Raw genomic sequence first — 24,390 nt, 5'->3', positions numbered from 1 at the left:
GTCTTATAGGCATTCAGTATTACCCCTGGCAACCTCCCTGGTGCACCTGTCATGATCGTCCTGTCATCTTCACCAGCTGCTCCTTGCGCTTCGTGTTTCTCCTGGGACTTTCTCGATGCTTTCCCGGATGAGATCCCTTACCTCTGAGCTCATCCTTCTTTATTGCTTTCTCCCCTCATTTTGCTGGAGCATACCCTCTAGGAGCTGCCTAAGAAAAGGTACACAGGAGGTCGATATTTAGAGTCTGTGCCTCTCTAAAAATAAATTCATTCTACTTTCACATGTAGTCATTGGGTGGATATAGAGTCCTAGGTTCAAAAGTGTTTTCTGTCAAAAAATGTGAAGGCATTGCCCCGCAGGCTCCCAGCTTCCAGTATTATTTTTGAGAGGTCTGATGCCCATTCGATTCTAGGTCTGTGTAGGCAACCTGGGGTTTTCCCCTATGGAAGTTTCTAGGGTCTTCTCTTATTCCCTGGTGGCCTGAAATTTCACAGCCATGTACTCTGAGAAGACTCTTTTCCACTGGTTGGTTGCACCAAGCATTGCAGAGGGGTCCTTTAAGTCTGAAGACATCTGCTTTTTCTTTCTGAGAAACCCCCAACATGATTTCTCCGACAATTTCATCACCTAATATATAACAGATCCCAAAAAGACATACAAGAAAGGGAACGTAATCTCCATAATCTCCTCCTAGGATTTCTGTTTATCTGATATTAGACCTTCTGAATTGAACTCATTTTTCCCCCCATTTTCTTATCTTCCTTCCCTTCAATTTTTTAAAAAATGTAAGTTTTCAGGAAATTTCCTCAACTTGGTCTTCCAAGCCTTCTCTTGGTTTTACGTTTCTGCTGCCGTGGTTGTAACTGCAGAGAGCTCTCTCTCCTGCCTATTTCCTTAGTGCTGTCTTCCTGGTGACACCGTCCTATCTCTAACTGGATCTTAATTATTTTCGTGTGTTTTGTTTTCTCTTGTTCAGTGCCTTCTGGGTTCCTTGAATAAGTTTATCTCTTGATCTCTGCCTTTATCTGGAGATTTCTCTCAAACATCAAGTGATCCTGACTCTGTCTATTCTTCTTCTTCTTTTTTTTTTTTTTTTTTTTGGTACCAGGGATTGAACCCCCAGGGGTGCTTAACCACTGAGCCACACCCGCAGTCCTTTATTATATTTTATTTAGAGACAGAGTCTCACAGAGTTGCTTAGGGCCTCACCAACTTGCTGAGGCTCGCTTTGAACTTGCGATCCTCCTGCCTCAGCCTCCCAAGCCCCTGGGATTATGGGCGTGTGCCACTGTGCCAGGCTGACTCTGTTTAAGTGGATGTGACAAAACACAGTGGAATGAACTCTGCTGGACCACGAAGGGCTTCTCTTGACTTTAGCTCTGTCTTCAGCTTATATATAGCAAAGTAACACTTCAGGGGAAATTTGCACACACGTTTTGGTCCTAGCCCTTAAAAAAGCAAGCTTTTTTATGAGCACCTGCAGGGGCTGCCTATTAGTGACCAAGGGGAATCAGAGAGCCCTGGGTCCAGACCCAACCTGTGCGCTAATATGACCACGAAACTCGCCAAGCTTTTATTTTCTTGGCTGTAAGATGGTGATTGTAATGGTCTGGATGTGAGGAGTCCCCCAAAAGCTCACGTGGGAGACTATACCAGAAGGTTTGGAGGAGAAATGATTGGATCATAGCCTTAACTTAATCAGTGAATTGATCCCTGATGGGATTACCTGGGTGGTGGCTGAAGGTGGGTGGGGTGTGGCTGGAGGAAGTGTTTCGTGGGGGTGTGGCTACAGGGTATACTTTTTGTATCTGGAGGGTGGAGCTTTTCTCTCTCTCTCTCTCTCTCTCTCTCTCTCTCTCTCTCTCTCCTTCCTGATCATCATGTGAGCCCCTTCCCTCCACCACACTCTTCTACCGTGATGTTCAGCCTCCCCTTGAGTCCGAGGAATGGAGCCTGCTCTCTATAGACAAATACCTCTGAAACCGTGAGCCTCCAAATAAACTTTTCCTCCTCTATGATTGCTCTGGTCAGATTTTTTAGTCACAGCAGCAAAAAAAAAATACGTCTTATAGGCAGTCAGTATTACCCCTGGCAACCTCCAGGTTGTACCAAGCATTGCAAAGCGGTCCTTTAAGTTTGAAGACATGTGCTTTTTCTACCCTGAAGAGTCCTGGAAGTCTGTCCGTCCTTTGTGCCTAACAGTGTGCCTGGCACACAGTGACTAGTCTATAAGCGTCCGTCCATCGAAGGCCGTACCTGTAAGTCAGCATCTCAGGTGATCAAGAGGTTGACTTGTCCCAACAGAGTCCCCAGATGTTTTCCCTGACCTCAGGAGCATGATCTCCAAGGCAGTAATCAAAATTCTAAAACCAGAAACCAAAAGTGCAACCTCACCGTGGGCTGCCCTGGGCCTCAGTTTCCCCAAACTGTGTTGCCCCAGCAGGAAGGTAGAACAGCAGGGGCGAATCCACAAACCTCTTTACCCTTTCTTGACGTGGAAGCCTTTCTTACAATTTAAAAGATAATTAAAAAGCTTTGTATTTTCCCATGATGAAAGAAACACTTTTTAACAAATGCAAATGCAGAAGAGTATCAATTCCCTTGGGTCCTTCCCTATGCCGTGCTGCTGCTCCTGTCCCAGGCACCACCGAGCAGGGAGACCAAGGAGATGGTGTCCTCCAGAGACGCATGTCCCTGCCACCTCCCTGGGGCTGAGGGCCTCTGACAGCTTGTTCCAGCCTGAGCCGACAGCAGACAGGAGCAGCTTCTGTCAGCCCTGGGAGAGCGGATGTCACCTGTGATTAATCCTGAAAACCAAGCAAGTTCCTGATTAAACAGAAGCACCCCAGGGTCCCAAGTAGAGAGCCCTGGGAGCAGCTGCCAGGTCAGGTGCAGGACTCTCATCCCCTTCCCAGGGTTGAACGCCACCTTCCCTCTCCCAGGCCCGGGAGGAGAATTGTTCCTTCCCCCAAAAGCTCACAACCACAGCTGGGCTCCTGGAGCCGTGTGGCTGGGTGTTAGGAATGGCCTTGTCAGGGTCCATGAGGAATGTCACCTTTGGGAAATTACCGAGTGTATGCAGTCATGGCGTGTTTCTGCCCAGACCCATGGCAAGATAGAGGCAGAGGATGTGATTCACAGTGAAGGGAACTCTTTTGGGTCAGGACGTGGTTTGCTGCCTTAGAATTCATAACTGACTTAGAACATCTCCATCCTGAAGAGGTTCTGGTCAGAGCACTGTGAGGACACCCCCCCACACACACTGCCCTGAGTTACCCAGGGCTACCACCTGCCCTTGTGCTCCATCCTGGAGGTCTTGGAAACTGTGGTCAGTGGCCTCTCCACTGAACAGAACAGAAGCCCTTCTGCCCCACTGATGGGCCACTGGTCACTGTCACCTGGAGAGACATGCACCTCAAGATTCACATCCTTGGCTTTTTGTGCAGAACATATCTTCAGCCTTTAGATGCTTTCCTTCCTCTCTACCTCCGCTTCCTGCTCCAAGTACGGTTATCGTTCCCTTTTCAGATCCCAGCTATCTCAACTCCAGATCCATCGGGAGACTGGCTTGAGGGAAGACAAGATCCAGCCAGAAAGTATAAACAGCAGACTTTAATAGTAGCTTAGCAGCTCCTGTTTATTGAACACCTACTGCATGCCAGGTATTCAATGTATATTATCTCTTTTATATTGAAAAAACAGAAAGTGGGGAGGGGTACCTGGGACTTGGTGAGGGTTGGGAAGGAAGGGAGCAGGTTCTGACATAAGCCCATTTGATGGACAATCAGACAAAAGCCCACTCAGCCTGGGATACAGCTGCGGTAAGACTGTGGCAGCCAGCAAAACGTAAATCATGCAGGGCCTTGGAGGTCAAGATCAAGATTTTGAAATTTATTGTAACAGCAAGAGAAAGCCACGTGATAAATGTCCTGGATGAACAAAGGGCTCTCACAGGAGTTTGGGCACAGGTAATGCATCCACCTGGTCGTGACTTCCCAGGGACAGGTGAGCTGAGTGGCCCTTCCCGTGGAGACTTGCTCAGGTCCCTTGGGTTTGTTTTTCGGTTGTTTGTAGAGAAACCAGTGTGATCTGACTCAGCCTGGAAGCCAGGCCCTGCTGAGTGCTGGGTCAAGGCTGTCAGAAGCCCTGGCTGAGACTGAGGTCAGAGATGGACCGTCCGCCTGGCAGGCAGTTCAGATTCAGAGCCTCCATATCTACGTGTGCATTTCTGGGCAAATGATTTTCAAAGACATTGCCCAGAGCTTGACCCACACCACTGAGCTGGTCCCAGTGACAAGTCTGAGTCAGGCCGAGTTGCAATGCTGTGTGTGGAAGAGAAAACACGTTTGAAACCCAGAGATGTTTTGTTCTATTTTGAGCTTCACTACACTACCCGTCGTCTTTGTCCATGAAATATTTCACACACTTAAAAATACGTGTGTAATGTGAATCCATGAGACAAAGAACAATACCACACTCATGTCCCCAGCCAGAGCAGTATTATTACATCCCTTGGGTGCCTTTCCAGGTCACAGCCAGCCATCTGACTGTCCTCTTCAGGGGGCCATTCTGACTTTTACCAGTCCCTTGCTTCTCAGTGAAGAGTCCCCATATATCCTTAGCTGTAATGTTTCATTACCTATGTTTTTGTGGTTTTTTTTGGGGGGGGAGGGGTGTGTTGGTCCTGGGGATTGAACCCAGGGATGCATAACCACTGAACCACATCCCCAGCCCTTTTGATTTTTTTTTTTTTAATCTTGAGACAGGGCCTCACTAAGTTGCTTAAGGACTTGCTAAGTTGCTGGGGCTGGCCTCCAAGTTGCGATCCTCCTGCCCCAGCCTCCCCACCATGCCCATGCCCTGTTTATTGCCTTTGCTTCGATGCCTCCTGTCCTGCCCTTCTGAGACTGGCGTGTGGCTCAGCATTATGTTCCTGAGGTTCATCTGTGATGATGCATACAGCTGTAGCTTTTTAAATTGTCACTGCTGTAGAGTAGGCCACTGTGGAACATACGGGTTATTTATCCCACCACTGTGTTAGGGTGTTGGTTTCTGGAGTGTGTGAGGCTGCAGTCAAGAGGCGTGCCCGGGCCTCCTGAAGCACGTGGGGCTGGTCCCTCGGAAGGAAACCTGGGTTGTGTGGTGTGTGTGTTCTACCCTCCAAGGCACAGCGGACTCGTTTTTTCAATCCTCAAGCTTTGTCCAACCAGTAGCAAAGGTCTGTGGGCGAGCCCCGCAGGACAAAGAGGCGCTGTGCCTGCAGGTGGGAGCAGATGGGTCCTCTCACCCTTCCTCTCTGCTCCGAGGCTCAGCTGCATTCTTTTCCCTCTTCCTCTGCCCAGCACACTGGCTCAAAATGCTTCCTGCTTTCCAAGGAGAGAGGAACCTTGGAGCACCATAGGGAGGGGAGGCCTGGACTGGAATCCCAGGTCACACTTGCTCTGTGGCCTTGAGTATGACCTTGACTTGGCTCACTGTCTGGGTTTCCCTGTCTACAAAACAGGGTTGATCACATCCTCCTCTCAGAGCCACTGTGATAATTAAGTGAAATGATTTTGGGGCTGTGGGGAGGGGCAGGGTAGCAGGGATTGAACTCAGGGGCCCTTGACCACTGAGCCACATCCCCAGCCCTATTTTGTATTTTATTTAGAGCCAGGGTCTCACAGAGTTGCTTAGGGCCTTGCTGTTGCTGAGGCTGGCTTTAAACTCAGGATCCTCCTACTCAGCCTCTGGGAGCCGCTGGGATTACAAGTGTGCACCCGGCAAATAAAGGGTCGAGGGTTGGACGCAGTGCCTGGCACACAGTGGCACCCAAGGCAGGCACATCCAGTTCCGCCAGCGGGTTTGTTGCATGTCTCTCTTGGCCACGGGTGCCACTCTTACTCTGCACACTAACAGTTTGTGTAGGTGGCTGACCCTTGCAGCTGAACTCTGAGCATCTCAGGCAGCAGGGACCATGTGGGTCCCATCTCTGCACCCTCTGTGCCCTGCATGGTGCTTGCGATGCTCCTGAGTGGTCCGCTTTCCCCTCTGTGGCTGTGCAGCTCTGCACACAGGGTGCTCTCAATGCAAGTTTCACCCCCATCATCTGCTGTCTTGCTGATGGCTGCCAAGGTGGCCTCACTGCCACCCCGAGACTGCAGGAGCATCTCTGTGGCACCAAGCGCTCCTGCACTCATGGCTGGGAAGCAGTGCTTCCTAGGCTTGTGCTTTCTGAGCCCCCACGAGGCGTAGCTTTCAGCACCATTCAGTTCTCTGCAGCGAGCACAGCGCCCAGCAAGTCTTTGCACAAAGTAGATGCATCTACCACAGGAGGCTTTGGGCTGCCGACAGGGGTAGGCCCAGCTCCACCTGGCTGCAGGCAAGTCCCACCATATGCATGACAGAGCTTGGGGGCGCTGGAGGTCCTGGGTTGATGAGGTCAGTAGCTTGGGGAGAGGGACATCCTCAGGACATCCATCTCTCCTCTCAACTCAGTGCTCCTGAGGGTATTCGCCGTGCCCTCTGGTGAGTCCTCATGTCACAGCAGCAACACTGAGCATCATACTGACATCTGCAAGCTCAGTGACAGGGTGCCTTTTCCTTGTGTCAAAGATCAAGGAAAACTACCCCAATTGCCCCGAGCAGACTTTCATACAGGCTGCACGGGCCGTGACATGCTTCCCGTGCTGATTCCCAAAACGCTGGTAGAGATCAAACAAGATCCACTCTTTCAGCTCAGAAGATGCCCGGCCTCCCTGAAGCATGAGGTGCCCGATTCCTGGAAAAAAAACTGGGATTCTGTTAGCAGGAAGAGCAGGGGCATGGTGCCGATGAGTGACAGCGGTGTCTGCCACACGCTTGGGAAAGAACTGTTGAATCGCATTCATAGGATGTCAACTCTTTGAAGAGAATAAAGGTCAGTACGTTTTCCTCTGTGTCCTGATGCATTTTCAAAGTGAGCTGCTGCAGTGGGGAGTTATGGGAGACGGAGGCAGACTCTCAGGTGACCCAGGTGGTGCCAGGTGTTAACAAAAGGACTCATAAAGAATGGACGGTCATCACATTAAGGAAAATAAGCCAGGCACAGAAAGACAAGCCCACGTGGCCTCACTCATACGTGGAATCCAAAAACGTTGATCTCATCTAGGTTGAGAGTAGACTGTGGTCACCAGAGGCTGGGCAGAGCACAGGGGAGGGAGGCTGAAGAAGGGCTGATCGACAGATACTAAGTTAGGGTTAGGTGGCAGCAGAAGGTTCTGGGTGACTCTAGATAATCATTATGGATGGCACATTTCAGAAAAGCTAGGAAAAAGGGATTTGGAATGTTTTCACCATAAAGGAATCTGTCAAAAATAAAAATAAAGCCAGGGGCCATTAGCACAAGCCTGTAATCCCAGGGGCTCTGGAGGCTGAGGCAGGAGGATTTCAAGTTCAAAGCCAGCCTCAGCAACTTAGCCAAGGCCCTCAGCAACTCAGAGAAACCCCATCTCTAAATAAAATACAAAAAAGAGCTGGGGATGTGGCTCTGTGGTTAAGTGCCCTTGAATTTAATTCCTGGTACAAAATTAAAAACCAAATAAAAATAAGAAAGGGCTCGTAGAGGTTAGGATTGAAGTCTATGGAGCAAAGTTGAATGGAGACAGAATCCTCGTTTCCATCACTGTCGATGTGGTTGTTGCTCATACAGCTCACAGGTATCCTGTGGTTCTCTGGTTGCATAGAACAAAGTCCCATAAAATAGCTCAATTAAAGGGAAGTTTATTAAGGCCTGGAACAAATACCAGATACCACAAGCCAGGAGCCAAGATCAAGGCTCATGGGGATGGGAACTGAGTTACACCCCTGGGATGGCAACTTCTGTCCCCACTTCATGGGACCACATGTCTCACTGCAGCCTCACTCAGTTGAACGGCTTCCTGTGCACACTCACCCCTTCTCTACCCCATAGCTTCAACCTCCCTACTTCCCCAGGACCCAGCTCAGCCTCCGTAGTACCCTCCCCCCGGCCACTGTGTCACCTCCCAGCCCAGTCCCCCATAGCACATGCACCCACCCCTCCAACTCTCTTTGGCCCCATATGACAGGCCTGGGTCTGGGTATCCAGCCTTTGCTTTCTCAGCCTGTGGATTGGTCCTCCTTGGTCCCAAGGGTGCCAGGGGATTTATTTGGCTCCAACAAGATATCAGGGCTGTGGCCTTTGGAGAGACAATTGTAGGAAGGCTAATACTGGACCCGGGCAGATCAGCTGCCCCAGACATGGCTTTTGCCCTTGATGACTTTTTTCCCCAACTACACTAAATACGTGCTCTTTTGTAAAACATTGGAGGAGTGTTGACCACTAACCTCTAAACTTATTCCTCTTCCCAGATCCTTTCAAATTTTCTCTCTCACTTTCTTTTCTGTTTCCCCCCCCCTCTTTTTTATACACAAACAACCACATAATTATAATTATAATCTTGCTTTGTTTGGGATTACGTAATTGATTTTATATTGTATATATTCTGAAATTTAATTATTTTTTTTAACAACGTGCCTTGAGGGTGTCTTCGCATCACTACCTCCTTTTAAAAGGTGGTCTAGTACAGTATAAAAGGATCAGTAATGTCTCCTGCTGAATAATTAGGTTGTTTGCGATTTTTCCCATTTCAAATAGTGCTAAATGTTCAGGTGAAAAACTGGGGGAAATTAAATATCCAGCAATAGGGGAATGGATAAATAGTGTTTTCTTATAATGGAATAATGTATAACAATAAAAAAAAGAGAATGAACCAATCAAAAGTCAGAGATAGTCAAGTAGGATTTAAAAAGTCGTTTTTAAAAAGGTCATCTATATACTGTCTATAGTAGACACACTAGACTCAAAGATTAAAAAGATTGAAAGTAAAAAGACAGAAAGATATATATCATTCTAGCAACAACCATAAGAACTAAAATGGCTCTACCAATATCAGACGAAATAGACTTTAAAACAAAAATATTACTAGAGATAGAGAAGAACATTTCATAATGATAAAATGGTCAATACACCAGGGAGATATAACAGTTATAAGCTTATATACACTTAACAGTGCCCCAAACACATGAGACAAAGACTGAGAGAATTGGAGAGAGAAATACACAATTCAGCCATCATAGTTGGACAGTTTATTACCCTACTTTCAATAAAGGGTTGAATGACTAGGCAGGAAAAAAAAAAAAAGAAACAGGAGAGTTGAACAACACTATAAACAAATTAGACCTAGTGGATATCTATAACACATTCCATCTAACAGCAGCAAAACAATTCATATTTTCAAGCACATACATAAAACACTCTCCAGGATATCTGCTGGGCCAAAAAAACAAGACACAGGCTATTTATGAAGTAAAGAGAGAGAAGTTTTGTTATGTCATGCAGTTCTTAAGGTTCAAGTCCAAGATTGGTGGCCCCATTGGTTTGGGCCTCCCATGAGGACAACACATCTTATTGGAAGTGCATGTCCCAATGAGTAGCAATTTCTTGATTCAGGAAGCAGAGAGGGGAACAGAGGATGGACAGGCTCCCAAAATCTCTTTTGGGGACATGTCCCCAGTGACCTAAGAACCTCCTAAAGGCCCACAGCACCTTCCAGTAATGCTACCCAGGGGACCAAGCCTTTATATAAAGACTTTTGGGCAACACTCAACATCCAAACTGTAGCACACACTGAAAACTATGAAACATTACTGAAAAAAAAAAAAATAAAGAAGATTTAAATGCATGGAAAGATATCCCATGTTCATGGACAGAAGACTTAATATTGTTAGATAGCAGTACACCCCAAACCAATCTACATACATATGCAGTGAATTCACTATCAAAATACCAGCTGCCTTGTCTTGCAGAAATTGACAGTCATCCTAAAACTTAACATGGAACTGTAAAGGGGCACCTAATAGCTAAAACAATCTTGAAAAAGAAGAAGGTTGGTGCATGTGTATTTCCCAATTTCAAAACATACTACAAATCTGCAGTAATCAAGACAATATGTTACTAGCATATATATATATATATATATATATATATATATATATATATATATATATATATATATATATATCATTAGAATAGAATTGAGAGTCCAGAAACAAACCTTTACATTTATGGTCCATTGACTTTTAAACATAGGTGCCAAGATCGTTAACTGGGGAAAGAATATCACTGGAATGACTCAGTGTCCACATGAACTTGGACCCCTATTTCACATACACACACACACACTAACTCAAAATGGATCATAGGTTTGACTATAAGAGCTCTATAAAACTCTAAGAAATAATAGGAGTACATCTTCATCACTTTTTCCCCACTGTGAGTCAGTCAGTGATTTTTTTTTGATGCATGCCAAAAACAAATGCAAAAAGAAAAAAAATTGAACTACACAAAATTTCAAACTTCTGCATTACAAAAATTGTCTTCAAGAAAGTGAAGAGGCAAGTAACAAAAATGAGAAATATCTGCAAGTCCTATATCTGATATAGGACTTGCATTCAGAATATATAAAGAATTCCTACAACTCAAGAATGAAAACAGAAGTGAACAGTTTTGAAATGGGCCAAGGATTTGAATAGATATTTCCCTTTGCAAATGGCCAATATGCACATAAAAAGATGCATATCATAGGTCATTAGGAAATGCAAATCAAAACCACAGTGAGATACCACTTCACATCCAATAGGATGGTGACAATGGAAAAGACAGACCATAACCCGTGTTAACAAGAAGCAGGAGAAACTGGAACCCTCAGACATTACTGGTGTGCATGTAAAATGGTGCAGCTTTGGAAAGCAGTTTAACAGTTCCTCAGTGTAAACATAGAGTCACCAGATGGCTTAGGAATTGCACTCCTATCTGTCTATTCAGGGGTAATAAAAACATACCCACATGAAAACTTGGACATGAACATTCATAGCAGTTGTTTAGTCAACTTTTTCACTGCTGTGACTATAAGACCCGACCAGCACACCTGTCGAGGAGGAAAAATTTATTCGGGGGCTCATGGTTTCAAAGCTGTCAGTCCAAGGATAGCAGGCTCCATTCGTTGGGGCTCAAGGTGAGGCAGAACAGCATGGCAGCAGGGTATGGCAGAGGGAAGCAGCTCACATGAAGATCAGAAAGTAGGAGAGGGGTCTCCACTTGCCAGATACAAATATATACCCCTAAGTCACACCCAGGTCCCACCTCCTCCAGCCACACCCCACCACTTCAGTTACCACTCAGTTAATCAGGAGATTAATCACAGATTGGGTCCTCTGAACCTTCTTGAATTGTCTCACATATGAGCTTTGGGGGACACCTCACATCCAAACCATAACGGCAGTATTGTTCATAAGAGACAAAAAGAACCCAAATGGCCACCAACCAATGAAAGGATAAACAAAAATGTGTCATATTCACAGAAGGAAAAATCATTTGGCAATTTTTTTTAAAAAATGAAATACAGACTCACGCTACAAAATGAACCAACCTTGAGAACATTGTGCAAAGTGAGAGAAGCCAGTCACACCAAAAAAAAAAAAAAAAAAAAAAAGACAACTCTACTAATTGTGTGATTTCTTTGGTATGGAACATCAAGGAAAGACAAATCCATAGAGACGGAAATTGGATTAGTGGTTGCCGGGGACTAGGGTACTGGAGGGAAATGAAGAATGGCTGATAAAGTTATGAGGTTTCTCCTTGAAATGATGAAAATGTTTTTAAATTGCTTGTGGAGACATTCGCACAATTCTGTGAACCATTTAAAAGGTGAATTGTAAGCCATGTGAATTATGTCACAATGAAGCTGTTTTTTAAAAATGTGAAAGAAAGTGGATAAAACTTGAAAATATTATGCTAAAAGACACTGGTCACAAAGATCACATATTATATGAGTGTGTGTGTGTGTGTGTATATATGTATGTATGTGTATGTATATATATATAATGTCCAGAATAGGCAAATCCATAAAGAAAAAGTAAATTGATTAGTGGTTGCCAGTGAGAGAGAGGATGGGAAGAAATCAGAAGCCACTGCTAATAGATCTGTGGTTTCTTTTACAGAGGAAAAAAAAATATGCTAAAATATTAGGCTGCGGTGATTACTGCACAACCCATGAGTGCATTAAAAAAATGTGTGCTTTAAATTGGCAATTGTGTATGGTATGTGAATTATATCTCATGAAAACTGTTTTTTTAAAGTGAATGGATTGGATCAGTATGTATCCACCTAGATAAATCTCAAGGCAACATGGGGTGGGGGCGGGGAGAAGGCAAGAGGAGAAAGAAAGCAAACACTATACCACTATCCTATCATTTATGTGAAATTTTAAAAAAATAAATAGTATTATGTCTTTTTGAGAAAAATATATTCTTAGTAAGATAAAAGCTTAGAAAAGGTGTAACTCCAGTGGCAGCATTTTCACTCTCCCTATAAACAACCTTTTAAAATTTTTATGGCTTATCCTTCCATTGTTTATGTTTAGTATATAAGGAATTAACATTAATATACTTAATTAATAATTAATATTATATTAATAATTTAATTAATATATTAATATTCATATCTGTTCTCAGATAAAAGGTAACATGCCATATATACTTGACTGGTTTTTTTTTAAACTTAATATATTCCAGAGACCACTGCAGAAGCACGTGGAGAGCGGTCCTGGGAGGCTCTTTGATTGACCTCGCTGGGGTTTATGTTGGCGAGGAGGCTGGCCGGGGATGGATGACGACATGGAGACCCTCAAGGACGAGGAGGACGCCCTGTGGGAGAACGTGGAGTGCAACCGGCACATGCTGAGTCGCTACATCAACCCGGCCAAGCTCACCCCCTACCTGCGCCAGTGCAAGGTCATCGATGAGCAAGACGAAGATGAAGTGCTTAACGCTCCCATGTTGCCGTCCAAGATCAACCGGGCCGGTAAGGCAGGAGGAGGCTGGTAGGGAGGAGGCCGGGCCATCCCGCCAGGCTGCCCCAGGACTTACCCTCCACTTAACTGGGCCAAAGTGGGGTTCGAAAATCCTGACATCCAGAGGCCGCTGCCCACTCCTGTCCCCTCCCGAACCTGTCTGTGTATAAAACTCCGAGGATCCATGAACTTGGGGAAGGGATGGAATTACATCTTGATTTTATAAACTTCAACTGAAATTTAGCCTTGCCTTCAATTACGAATGACAGCAGGTGACCGCAGCAGCCATAGGTAACCTCTGACTCTGTCAAGAGTAAAAATTACAGGTATCTCTATGTCACATTACAGCTTTGCAGATGTTTTAAAATACCATTTGCACTCCTCTCTTGTTGAAATTACAGTAGTTATGAGACCTGCCAAGAGATCTTGTTATTTAATGCGTTAACAAAGAAATACATCTATTACTAAATCACACATGTGTTTAATATTTGATACCTGGATTTTATTACAATTGGTTTCCTTAATATTTGATACCTGGATTTTATTACAATTGGTTTCCTTTGTAACCCAAGGTATTTAATTTGCTTAAAACTATTATTCTGGAAAGGGATCCTCAGCCTTTTCTAAAGTGCCTGGCAGGGGGAAGGGGCACGGGACTTGACCATACTCGGTAAAGGTGGTGTGTTTCTGGAACTTGTTTTAGTTGTTTATATGTACACATATGCTTCTGTACTCATCCTTGTGTGTGGGCCCTGCCAGGTCGTGGTGTAAAATGTATTTCTTTCTGTGGATCACAGTTGAAGAAGCTTGGAAATCCCTGTCCCACAGCATGGCTGATAAGTGGCTCATATGCTGTGACTCTCCTCTGCATTCACAGCAGACATCCTTAATTAATCACAGCGTGCTTTCCCACTGAGCTTGGATATAACTTTGGAATCCTTCTCAACACAGTGCTCCAGGCAGCTTCCTCAAACCATCAGGATTCACACAAGATGAAATGTATTTATCATATCTGTCCTAGGGAAAAGATGGAGTTTTAGGGCCTAAATGGAAGAAATATCTGAAAATAAAACATTTAAGGAAGGAACAGGAAGTATAAACAATAAGTGGAATGACTACTGTCTTAAGCCTTTTTTTTTTTTCATCACTACAACAAAATAACTGACATAGGACAACTTTATAAAGAAAAGAGGTTTATTTAGCTTGCAGTTTTAGAAGTCTGAGGGCAGAGCACTAGCATCAACTCAGCTCTGGGGAGGACCCTCTTGGCTACATTCCATAACAGCAGGAGTAAATAAGGAAGAGATCACAATGCCCAGCAGGAAATCAGAGAAAGACTGAGATCTCACAATCCTTTCCAAGAGCACACCCCCAAATGACCTAAGGACTGACCTCTGGGCCCTATTTCTTAAAGGTCTCCACCACCTAGTATCTCCACACCAAGGACCAAGCTCTCAGCACATGACCCTTTAGGGACAAACAACATCCAAACCACAGAAATTAGATGGAAACTGGAAGTTGCTAGCAGATTCCATCTAGGATAAAGATGTTTCCAGACTGTGTGATAATCCCAAAGAAGAACAGGGAGCAGTGCCTCTTTCCTATGACTTCTCCAAAAGCTTCCCACCCACCAAGTTGTTTTCCTGCTCTGAATCCCAGAGAAGCCTGCATGATTCCCTATACTTCTACCCTCCTTCAACCAGAAAGGCTGGTACCCATATGGTTCATTTTAACGCTGGTCCATTGGGGAGTTCTGCGGGTTTCATGTGGCTGCAATTCCCTTCATCCCAGTTCTAGCAATTTTTAGAGAAAGGAAAGGGGGGCACTCACTCTATCCCTGCTGAGGGTCTGGCCCTTTATAGACATTATATGGATTCCATGATACAACCCAGGAGTGACCAAACCTGGTGAGCATCTTCTTAGAGCTTACTGAGGAACATAAGTCCAGGATAAGACTGGCCATGGAGACTTGTGTCCAGTCAGACATGTATTCTTCTTCTCATGGGATGATCTGGACTTTCCTCTAGGCCGACTGTTGGACATTCTACACACCAAAGGGCAAAGAGGCTATGTGGTCTTCTTGGAGAGCCTGGAGTTTTACTACCCAGAACTGTACAAGCTGGTGACAGGGAAGGAGCCCACCCGGAGGTTCTCCACCATTGTGGGTAAGCAACTTGGCCATCGAGGATACCTGGACTCTAAGAAAGGGTGTGTGTTTGTGTGTGTATGTGTGTGTCCCACAGCAGGACAGTTTTAAAGCTGCAAGTCTGTGATATATGGGATTTGGGGCTATCCATCACACAATCTGCCTGGGAATGAAAGGTAGATGACAGGGACAGACTGAAGCAGGGGCCAAGAGAAGTGAGCATTGGTGGAGCCTCCCCGTGCATGGTATGGGAGCAGGTCAGAAGTCCACTCTGCCCTCGAGATCTTTTCCTTGTCTTCTCTGCTCCCTTTCCAATGTCCCAGGGTCCTTGGGCATCTCATCTTCTTCATCTTCCTTCCTAAGCATTTAAAAAAAATTTTTTTTTTTTAGTTGTAGTTGGACACAATACCTTTATTTTATTTTATTTTTGTATGTGGTGCTGAGGATCAAACCCAGTGCCTTGCACGTGCTAGGCTAGTGCTCTACCTCTGAGCCACAACCTCAGCCCCCCTGCCTAAACATTTTTTAAATCAGTCTTCTCCCTGTCTCAGACCCTCCAGCCCCATCAACCCCCTTCATCCATTCTCAGTCTGCTCCAATGTTCTCTCCAGTCTCATGCCACCCTCCCCTGCCTAAAATTCTCCAGTGGTTTTCCATTGTTTCTCTGTAAAGACTCAGGTCTTTAATGGGACCCACAAGGACCCTAACTAACACTCTAGCCCTGCTGAGACTCCCAGGCTCATTTTTCTGCCCCTCCCTCCCTCTCCTCTCTCCTTTCTTCTCTTTCCTCCTCTTCCTCTTCCTCCCCTCGCCTGCCCTCTTCTCCCCTCTCTTTGGGCTCTCCACTTTTTTTTATGGACTGGGGATTGAACTCAGAGTCACTCAACCACCAAGCCACATCCTCAGCCTTATTTTGTATTTTATTTAGAGACAGGGTCTCACTGAATGACTTAGTGCCTCACTTTTGCTGAGGCTGGCTTTGAACTCGAAATCCTCCTGCCTCAGCCTCCCCATCCGCTGGGGTTACAGGTGTGCGCCACCAAGCCCGGCTGGGCTCAGCCACTTTGGTCTTCCTTTAGCTCCTGAAACATGCCAAGACCTTCTCTCCTCCCCATGCGGCCTTGGCAATGTTGTTCCACCTTCCTAGAATACCTTTCCCTCCTGAATTGAACATTTCGGCTTGGCCAACAGGGACCTTCCACCCCCTCTAGCTTCCAGCCTGGATCTGGTCGGTCATTATAAATTCTCAGGGCTGCCTGTGTCTTGACTCTAGTGACACCTGTGTGTGATCATTCGACTGTTTTGCTCACCCTGAGTCCCCAGTGCCTAATGGGTAGTAAGAGCCAGCAAGATGTTGGTGAGTGAATGAGTGAGCGAATGTCACCTGCCCCGTCGGGAACCTCTTCCGTGCCCTGCCGGGTCCTCGGGCCTGACTGGGTGCCCCTCTGCGCAGTGGAGGAGGGCCACGAGGGCCTCACGCACTTCTTGATGAACGAGGTGATCAAGCTGCAGCAGCAGATGAAGGCCAAGGACCTCCAGCGCTGCGAGCTGCTGGCCAAGGCGCGGCAGCTGGAGGACGAGAAGAAGCAGCTGACGCTGACCCGGGTGGAGCTGCTGACCTTCCAGGAGCGGTACTACAAGATGAAGGAAGAGCGGGACGGCTACAACGAGGAGCTGGTCAAGGTCAAGGACGACAACTACACCTTGGCCATGCGCTACGCCCAGCTCAGCGAAGAGAAAAACATGGCGGTGATGCGAAGCCGGGACCTCCAACTCGAGGTAGGGGCTCGGAGGGCTCCTCCCAGGCTGAGCCAAGGGGAAGCTGGGCCTCAGGACCCCAGCGGGCACGTTCCGACACGCATGCACGTGCGCACATACCCACAACGCCCTCAGAGCTTCATGCCCAGGTGGGAGACAGGGAACCAAGGGGCCAGTGGCTCCAGGTTCCCAGATCCACCATGTGCATGCGTGCGCGCACCCACTGATGCCTCGGGCTCAGCCAACTAAATCCTCTGTGTGTATATTCAGACTTGCGCATAATGACGCAGTAGAGCTTAGTACAACCTTGACCTTCACTGTGCATGCTCTGCACATGTGCAGAAATGTGCACACAGGCTCCACGCCCCCAAGGTAAAAAGAAAAAAAGAAAGAAAAGAAATGGGAAACTAGGGTTTCAGTGGCAAGAGGAGAAATACGAGACCCAGGCCCCAGATTATGATGCTTAGAGAAATTAGTAAGGAAATGAGCGTAGCCCCTGCTCCTAGGGAATGAACTTCTCAAGGCTAGGACTCTTTGTCCATCATGCTTGTATCCACAAAGTTCAGCGTGGTTCCTGGCATAGTGGGAAAATCAGTGCATGTACCAGTGAACGACCCACCAGCCACATGATTGACGTGATTAATGAAGTTTGTCTCCTAAATGCAGAAAGAGAAAGGAAATTTGCTTCATTCATTTCTTCTATTTATTGAGCGCCGCTGTGCATCTGCTCTATTCCAGAAATATAAATCTCAAGACTAAGGTCCTCCTGTCATGGAACGTACATTATAATCAGAAAACAAATACATAAATAGTTTGAGTGCTATGGAGAAGACAGAATGAGGATAGAGAGTGGTGGAGCTGTTTTATCTAGGGTGGTCAGGAAAGGTCTCTGAGCAGGGGACACCTAAGAAAGGGAGGAACCTGGAAAGTCAGAGGAAATGCAAATGCAAAGGTCCCAATTTGAAGTAGAGAAGAAGCTTGGCAGTTTTTTTTGTTGGTGATGGTGGTGGTGTTGTTGTTATTTGTTTGTTTTGAGTGACATCAGGGAGCCAGCAGGGCAGGGCAGCCAGATGAGCAAATGGTATAATAAAAAGAAGCTGGGAGAGGTGGCCAGGGTCCAGATCATAGGAGCATAGTAAGATATTTGGAATTTATTCCATCTCTGATAGGAAGCCACTGAAGGATTGAGAGCTGAGGAGTAACAGCTGATTTATATCTTAGAAGGATCGCTCGGGCTTCTGGGTGGAAAATAGACTCAGAATATTTATTAAGCACCTGCCATGTGTAAGGCACTGTGCTAAGCACAGTGGGGGACATGGGTATAAATAACTTGAGCTCTGCCCCGGTCACTTACAATTTAGTGAGGCAGACAGATCACTAAACAATCCTCAAGAATTCAGGGGAGTTGAGTCCGTAGCAATAGGGCATTTCAGTTAAGAACGTGAACTGTGAAGTCCTATGGGTTTGAGTTCAAATTCTGGCTTCTGGCTCCCCCACTTCCTTGGCTATTGGCCTCAGTTTTTATTTGTAAGTAGTGATAAAGAAGATAAAGCCTGGCCTGGGGTTGTGGCTCAGTGGTAGAGCGCTTGCCTAGCATGTGTGAGGCACTGGATTCGATTCTCAGCACCGCATATAAATCAGTAAGATAAAGATCCAGTGACAACTAAAAAATATTTAAAAAGAAGAAGAAGATAAAACCTGTGCCCTGGGATTGTTGAGGTGTTGCACCCTATGTTTTTGGCAGAGTAAGCCCTGTACTTGTGGGACTGGGGATCTGCCCCAGCCTAGGATGCTTCAGTTGATCTTCAAAGGGGAATTTTGTTGCATGACCAGGAGGAGAGCTTTCTGTGCTGTTTTACGCAGGGCCAGGGGGAAGTTAACCTGCAGCAAGTGAACTTAGAAAGTTTCTCTCTTAGAACTTCCTGCTGTATAATGTTTCCTTGAAGACATATTAATAATGAGAAAGTGTGTGTAGCATTGAAAGAACACCCAGTGAGCTGAGTCCCTAGGTCGTTTCTCTGCCACAGGCTGCTTCCCTGTGTGCCCCTTTCTCCTGTGTCTCAGGCCACACTGTGCAGTAGCACCCTTTCCTTGCTACCTGACAGATTTCTTGAGGCTGTTCTCCCTACAAGCCTAGATTTGAAAAATGACACCTGCTCCTCTGGCGTCTCCCTTCCTTGCAGCCCTTGAGTGCAGCGCAAGGTCGGTTAGCTTGAGGAAGCAGAGAAGCTTAGCCACAAAGGCTCAAGATACCTGCTGAGCCCAGTTCCTGATGTTAAACTCTTGAGGGTGACGCTCGGCATGGCTGCAGTCATGCTTTTCAGACGCAGCGGCTGCCTTCTTCTGGAGGCCACTCTTCCTGATACTAAATCCAGACAGGTCCTTCAGGCCAGAGGTCCCGAAGACTTAGACTCCCCTGAGTTTCAAGCTGCTTTTTGTTTCGTTGTCTTTAGCAGTAGTGCAGTGTGTTCAAATAAAGTCTGGTGTGGATTCCAAGAGGACAGACTCATCCAAGAGCAGAGCTGCTCTGAGGACTGAAGTCAGGGTGGTGGCCAGATCCCTGGCTTCTCGGCCATCTTTTGCCTCCCATCCATCACCCTGGGGTTCTCCAGGGGAAGCCCTGAGTTCCAAGGACCCGTTTGAAACCCATCATAAAAGGCCACTGAAATCAGTAGCAGATGCTAGGGCGACACCCGCTTGGGTATCCTAATCTGGAACCTGTTCTATCCTACAAATTCCTCTGAGAGAATTTTCTAAGGGACGATAGCTCTTTAGAAGTATTCTAATGTGGCATCTATACACAATGGAATTTTACTCAGCAATAAAAGAGAGTAAAATCATGGCCATTTGCAGGTAAATGGATGGTGTTGGAGAAGATAATGCTAAGTGAAGTTAGCCAATTCCAAAAAAACAAATGCTGAATGTTTTCTCTGATATAAGGAGGCTGACTCATAGTGGGGTAGGGAGGGGGAGCGTGGGAGGAACAGACGAACTCTAGATAGCGCAGAGGGGTGGGAGGGAAAGAGAGGGGGCAGGGGATTAGCAAGGATGGTGGGATGTGATAGACATCATTATCCAAAGTACATGTATGAAGACAAGAATTAGTGTCAACATACTTTATATACAACCAGAGACATGAAAAATTGTGCTGTAATAAGAATTATAATGCATTCCACTGTCATTTGTTTTTTTAAAAAATCAATTAAAAAAATTCCAGATTAAAAAAAAAATTAACTCATCAGGAACTCTCCATCACAAAGGAGATGATGATATGGTTTCCTGCAGAAAGTTTCTGTGAGCCTTTCCCCACCTCCAGCTGGAAGGAGGAGGAGGGGGCAGAACCTAGCTGGTGCTGGAAGCCCAGTGGGATCTGGAAAAGCGTTGCCTCTTCTGTTTCTTGCCAACGGCCTTCTCCCCTCACCCTCTTGGGCGTTTCAGATCGATCAACTCAAGCACCGATTGAACAAGATGGAGGAGGAATGTAAGCTGGAGAGAAATCAGTCGCTGAAACTGAAGAATGACATCGAGAATCGGCCCAAGAAGGAGCAGGTCCTGGAATTGGAGCGGGAGAATGAGATGCTCAAGACCAAGATCCAGGAGCTGCAGTCCATCATCCAGGTGAGGGCGTGCCTACCTGGGTGTGTGTCCAGAGCCTCGGCTTGCTGACGGCACATGACCTGTGCCATCCCCAGGCACCACCCTCTCCTCCTCTGTGGGGTGGGAGTGACGAAGCCACTCCCCGTCAGAGATGTCCCGTTATGGGAGATCATACTTACAAACACATTTCCTTCCTGGAAGCACTCTGTGAAAGCCACATGGAAATCAGTGCCCTGATGCTGAGGGAAGAGCATATCAAAAAACCTCCCTGCTCTTAAAGATTCCAAAAACCTCAACCATGCGCTCTGTGCATGCACCTCCTGTCTTGGTCATCCCAGAATCCTGTCTGGACAGAGGGGGGGCATCACTGAGGAATCATATTCCAAAGTGCATCTGCAGAGAAGGAAAAAAAAATGCATCCCCCCTGCTCTCTCTAGGGTGATCCCCCAGGACTACCACCCAGGGCTTGGGGCTCTGTTTCCGAGCAGAGGCTGAGCCCAGTTTATCAGAGCAGAGTTGATAATTCCAGGGTGGTGTCTGGAAGGCAGAGTGGCCTCCCTTTGTTGTCAGCTCTGAAGTGTTCTGAGGAGCAGCCAGTGTCGGCTTGGCTCTGATAAGAGCTGGGAGAACAATAGGCTCAGGGTATTCCTGAGAAAAAGTGGGTCTTACGCTTCTTTCCAGGTGATAAACTTCTTTAAGTGATAAGCTGCTTAAAGACCCCAAGAGAAATCTCTGCCTGCCTCTGCTTTCCTGCAGAAACAGAACCTTCTGTTCTCTCAGCATCTGTGGCTGAGTCTGTCGTCCCCGCCTTCCGTGTCCACCTTGTTCCCCGCCCCTAACCTTGACACCATCAAACCCCTGCTACCTGTCCGCTCAGGCCGGCAAACGCAGCCTGCCAGACTCAGACAAGGCCATCCTGGACATCCTGGAGCATGACCGGAAAGAGGCACTGGAGGACCGGCAGGAGCTCGTCAATAAAATCTACAACTTGCAGGAGGAGGTCCGCCAGGCAGAGGAGCTGCGGGACAAGGTGGGAGCCAAGGCCATGGCAGCGTCCCCTCCTTACCAGGGTGCACCAATGAGTGCTACCTGGAGCCCCACGTTTCTTTCCAGGGACTGGATCTGCCCCTGGTATAAAGTTCCTCTGCTCCCTTGGAGTCCTTTATGAGTTTTAAGTATGAGCTTAGCCTAGCATCTGTCTTCCCCTTCCTGAGCGAGGAAGCCACAGGAAGGCAGGCACCGTGTCCACAATGTCCTCCCCCATAATACCTGGTACATAGTAGGTCCTCAGCAGTCCACAGTTGATTGACTGGCCTAGCTTGGTGCCTTTCAGTCAGATCGCTAGACCCCAGAAAGACAGGTTGAGCACACCAGCTCAGAGAGGTGCAGCCAGGAAACAGCTGTTGGCCCTGACCTATTGATTGCTCGATATGTGTATTGATTTCTCCACGTTGCTTACAGTACTTGGAGGAAAAGGAAGACCTGGAGCTCAGGTGCTCGACCCTGGGGAAAGACTGTGAAATGTACAAGCACCGTATGAACACGGTCATGCTGCAGCTAGAAGAGGTGGAGCGGGAGCGAGACCAGGTATGAGTGCCACCCAGAGAGTGGGGGACCACAGGCTGCACTATAGGCCCCCGGCCCAGCCACTGGGGTCCATCAGAGAGTTTTGACCAGTGTAATGTCACTGACTACATGGGGAGTTACTCATGACTCTGTCTTTCCTACTTCTGTTCCAAACATGAATTCTATCCCAAGAGGCTTTGAGATCCATGGCATTTGGTGACCAGGGTGCAGGGGGTAGGGAAGAGAGCCAGGTCCAGTGGGCCCCATAATACGGTGCTCAAATGCCTGGACTCTTTAGTAAGGAGAGGTTCAGAGGCAAGCCATCGTTCATAAGATGTGTGGCCACAGGCAAGCTGCCCCGCTGAAGCCTCCATCCTTGTCTGTAAAAGGGGAATTGTTAACACAGCACCGCCCCATAGAGCCGGCACGTAGCATAGGCAGGACAGACGGCCCTGGGATGGCACTAATGAAGAGGGCAGAGACGACACCCAAGAGTCAGGGCCAGGAAAGAAGTGACGGACATTACAGCCCACTTTGATTGGGTCAGGATGAGGCACCCAAGTGGCCCCTGTCTCGCCTCCCCCCACAGGCCTTCCATTCCCGAGACGAAGCGCAGACTCAGTACTCGCAGTGCTTGATCGAGAAAGACAAGTACCGGAAACAGATCCGGGAGCTGGAGGAGAAGAACGACGAGATGAGGATCGAGATGGTGCGGCGGGAAGCCTGCATCGTCAATCTGGAGAGCAAGCTCCGGCGCCTCTCCAAGGACAACGGCAGCCTCGACCAGGTGGGTCAGGCGGGCTGCGGCTCCAACCTGCCGCCAGCTGCCCTCCTGACACCAGGGATGGCTGGCCAGGGAACCACCACTGTGAAGGGGCTTTTTGTCCATTTGAAGGCAGAAGTACACGGTTCCCTCCCACATAGAATAACCTATGTCCTTGAACCTTCCATGTGTGTCTCTGTAGTGTTGAGCAGAAGCCACTCGCCTCATCTTGAAGGTAGAGGGTAGAATCCTGGCTCAGACAGGCAGCTCCACCATTAGGAGCTTTGGCACCTCTCAGTTGACCACAGTCCACTTCCCCTGGGCTCCCTCTGCCAACTGCACAGTCCTCAGTTTTAAAATGCCCTGCTCTTGTTAAAGCTGCCGGTGCCCCTGAGTAAACCCACTGATGGGCAGGTGAGTGGCAGAGTGCATTTCCCAGCAGGCCCCAGGCACCCAGAAATGAGTGAATGCTGCACCAGGCCAGATGAGATCATGCTCACTGTAGTGAGAACCTGCTGGGCACGGTCCTGGGCAGGTGCAATGCAGGTCCCTCGCAGCCCACAGAACTGTCCTTCAGGGAAGCTGTACTTATTTACAATGGAAGGGACCAAGATGCAAGGGCTGAGTCATTGTGACTCACCAGAGCCCTGGGGAGACTGATCGGAATCCCTTCTCCCCCTGAGCAGACAGAATCCCACAGTGGAGGCAAATACAGGGACGTGGTTTCTCAGCACAGAACTTGTGAATTCCAAGTTCAAGGTTGCCATGGGAGCCCAGGGAGGAGTCCCTTCTAGGTTATAGGAAGACCCCTGCAGAAGGATCCCGGCACAGCCTCAGGCCCCCTCCCGGTGTTGCTGAGTGCCCCTCTCAGGGGGACCAGGATCCTGTGATGAGCTCTCATGTGGCCTTTGAGTGATGCCCTCTCTGTTCCCATCACCAACCTAGTGCCCTGGTGAGTGCCTGCCCAAGGCATGATGCTGGGCAGGACCAGCATGTTGGGCCACTGGGACAGCATGAGCAGAGCCCCAGACATGAGGCCTTGCAGGCAAGTGGCCATCTGTGGACAGAAGAGAGCACAGTCAAGTCAGGGTTCCCTGAGTGTCCTGAGGGGTTTGCTGCTGTTCTGGGACCTTGAGGGGTCTTGTGCGGTACTCCCATGATTTTAGCTGAGGCGTGGGGCTAGATGTTGGAAGGCAAGGGAGGCCGGGGTGAAGGGGCAGAGGTGACCCCTTCACCACTGCATAAGAAGGTGGGGGCCCGGCCCAGGCCCTGGTAAGGTCAGAGGAGTGTGGAGCTAGGATATCGCCCATGGCATTCAGGGAGACGCCGGGTCAGGAAAGAGGAGGAGCCGTTGGGTGTCAAGCTTGGATGCCAGAGGGGACAATGGTGCCGTTGGTCACTGTTCTGCTGACGGCCAGCTGCTCGTCACACCTGTCTCCATCACTGGCTTCTCTGTCTCCAGAGTCTGCCCAGGAACCTGCCAGCCACCATCATCTCACAGAACTTTGGGGACGCGAGCCCCAGGGTTAACGGTCAAGAGGCTGACGATTCTTCCACCTCGGAGGAGTCACCTGAAGACAGCAAGTACTTCCTGCCCTACCACCCGCCCCGGCGCAGGATGAACCTGAAGGGCATCCAGGTACCTGGGCGCAGGGGCCCACAGCAGAGCA

General features: G+C 47.7%; 1 protein-coding gene across 3 annotated transcripts in view; it reads left to right on the top strand.

The window, feature by feature from the left end:
- The first annotated feature begins 3,432 nt into the window (after positions 1–3,432).
- Positions 3,433–24,390, top strand: part of LOC114081101 (caspase recruitment domain-containing protein 11) — a 41,223-nt gene continuing 20,265 nt past the window's right edge. The window contains exons 1-10 of one of the 3 annotated variants that reach the window (XM_027922693.3): positions 3,433–3,662; positions 6,717–6,898; positions 12,613–12,901; positions 14,918–15,055; positions 16,490–16,815; positions 20,233–20,412; positions 21,269–21,421; positions 21,853–21,978; positions 22,547–22,744; positions 24,183–24,359. In XM_027922693.3, the coding sequence (XP_027778494.2) occupies positions 12,703–12,901; positions 14,918–15,055; positions 16,490–16,815; positions 20,233–20,412; positions 21,269–21,421; positions 21,853–21,978; positions 22,547–22,744; positions 24,183–24,359 (1,497 nt within the window). In that variant the 5' untranslated portion in view covers positions 3,433–3,662; positions 6,717–6,898; positions 12,613–12,702. The remainder of the gene's footprint in view (positions 3,663–6,716; positions 6,899–12,612; positions 12,902–14,917; positions 15,056–16,489; positions 16,816–20,232; positions 20,413–21,268; positions 21,422–21,852; positions 21,979–22,546; positions 22,745–24,182; positions 24,360–24,390) is intronic. The other 2 variants (XM_027922691.2, XM_027922692.2) reach the window with 2 other exon arrangements.

The sequence above is a fragment of the Marmota flaviventris genome, chromosome 19 (assembly GCF_047511675.1).
Source record: "Marmota flaviventris isolate mMarFla1 chromosome 19, mMarFla1.hap1, whole genome shotgun sequence".
NCBI lineage: Eukaryota > Metazoa > Chordata > Mammalia > Rodentia > Sciuridae > Marmota > Marmota flaviventris.
The sequence above is the reverse complement of the archived record's forward strand: the minus strand, read 5'-3'. Positions and strand labels throughout refer to the sequence as shown.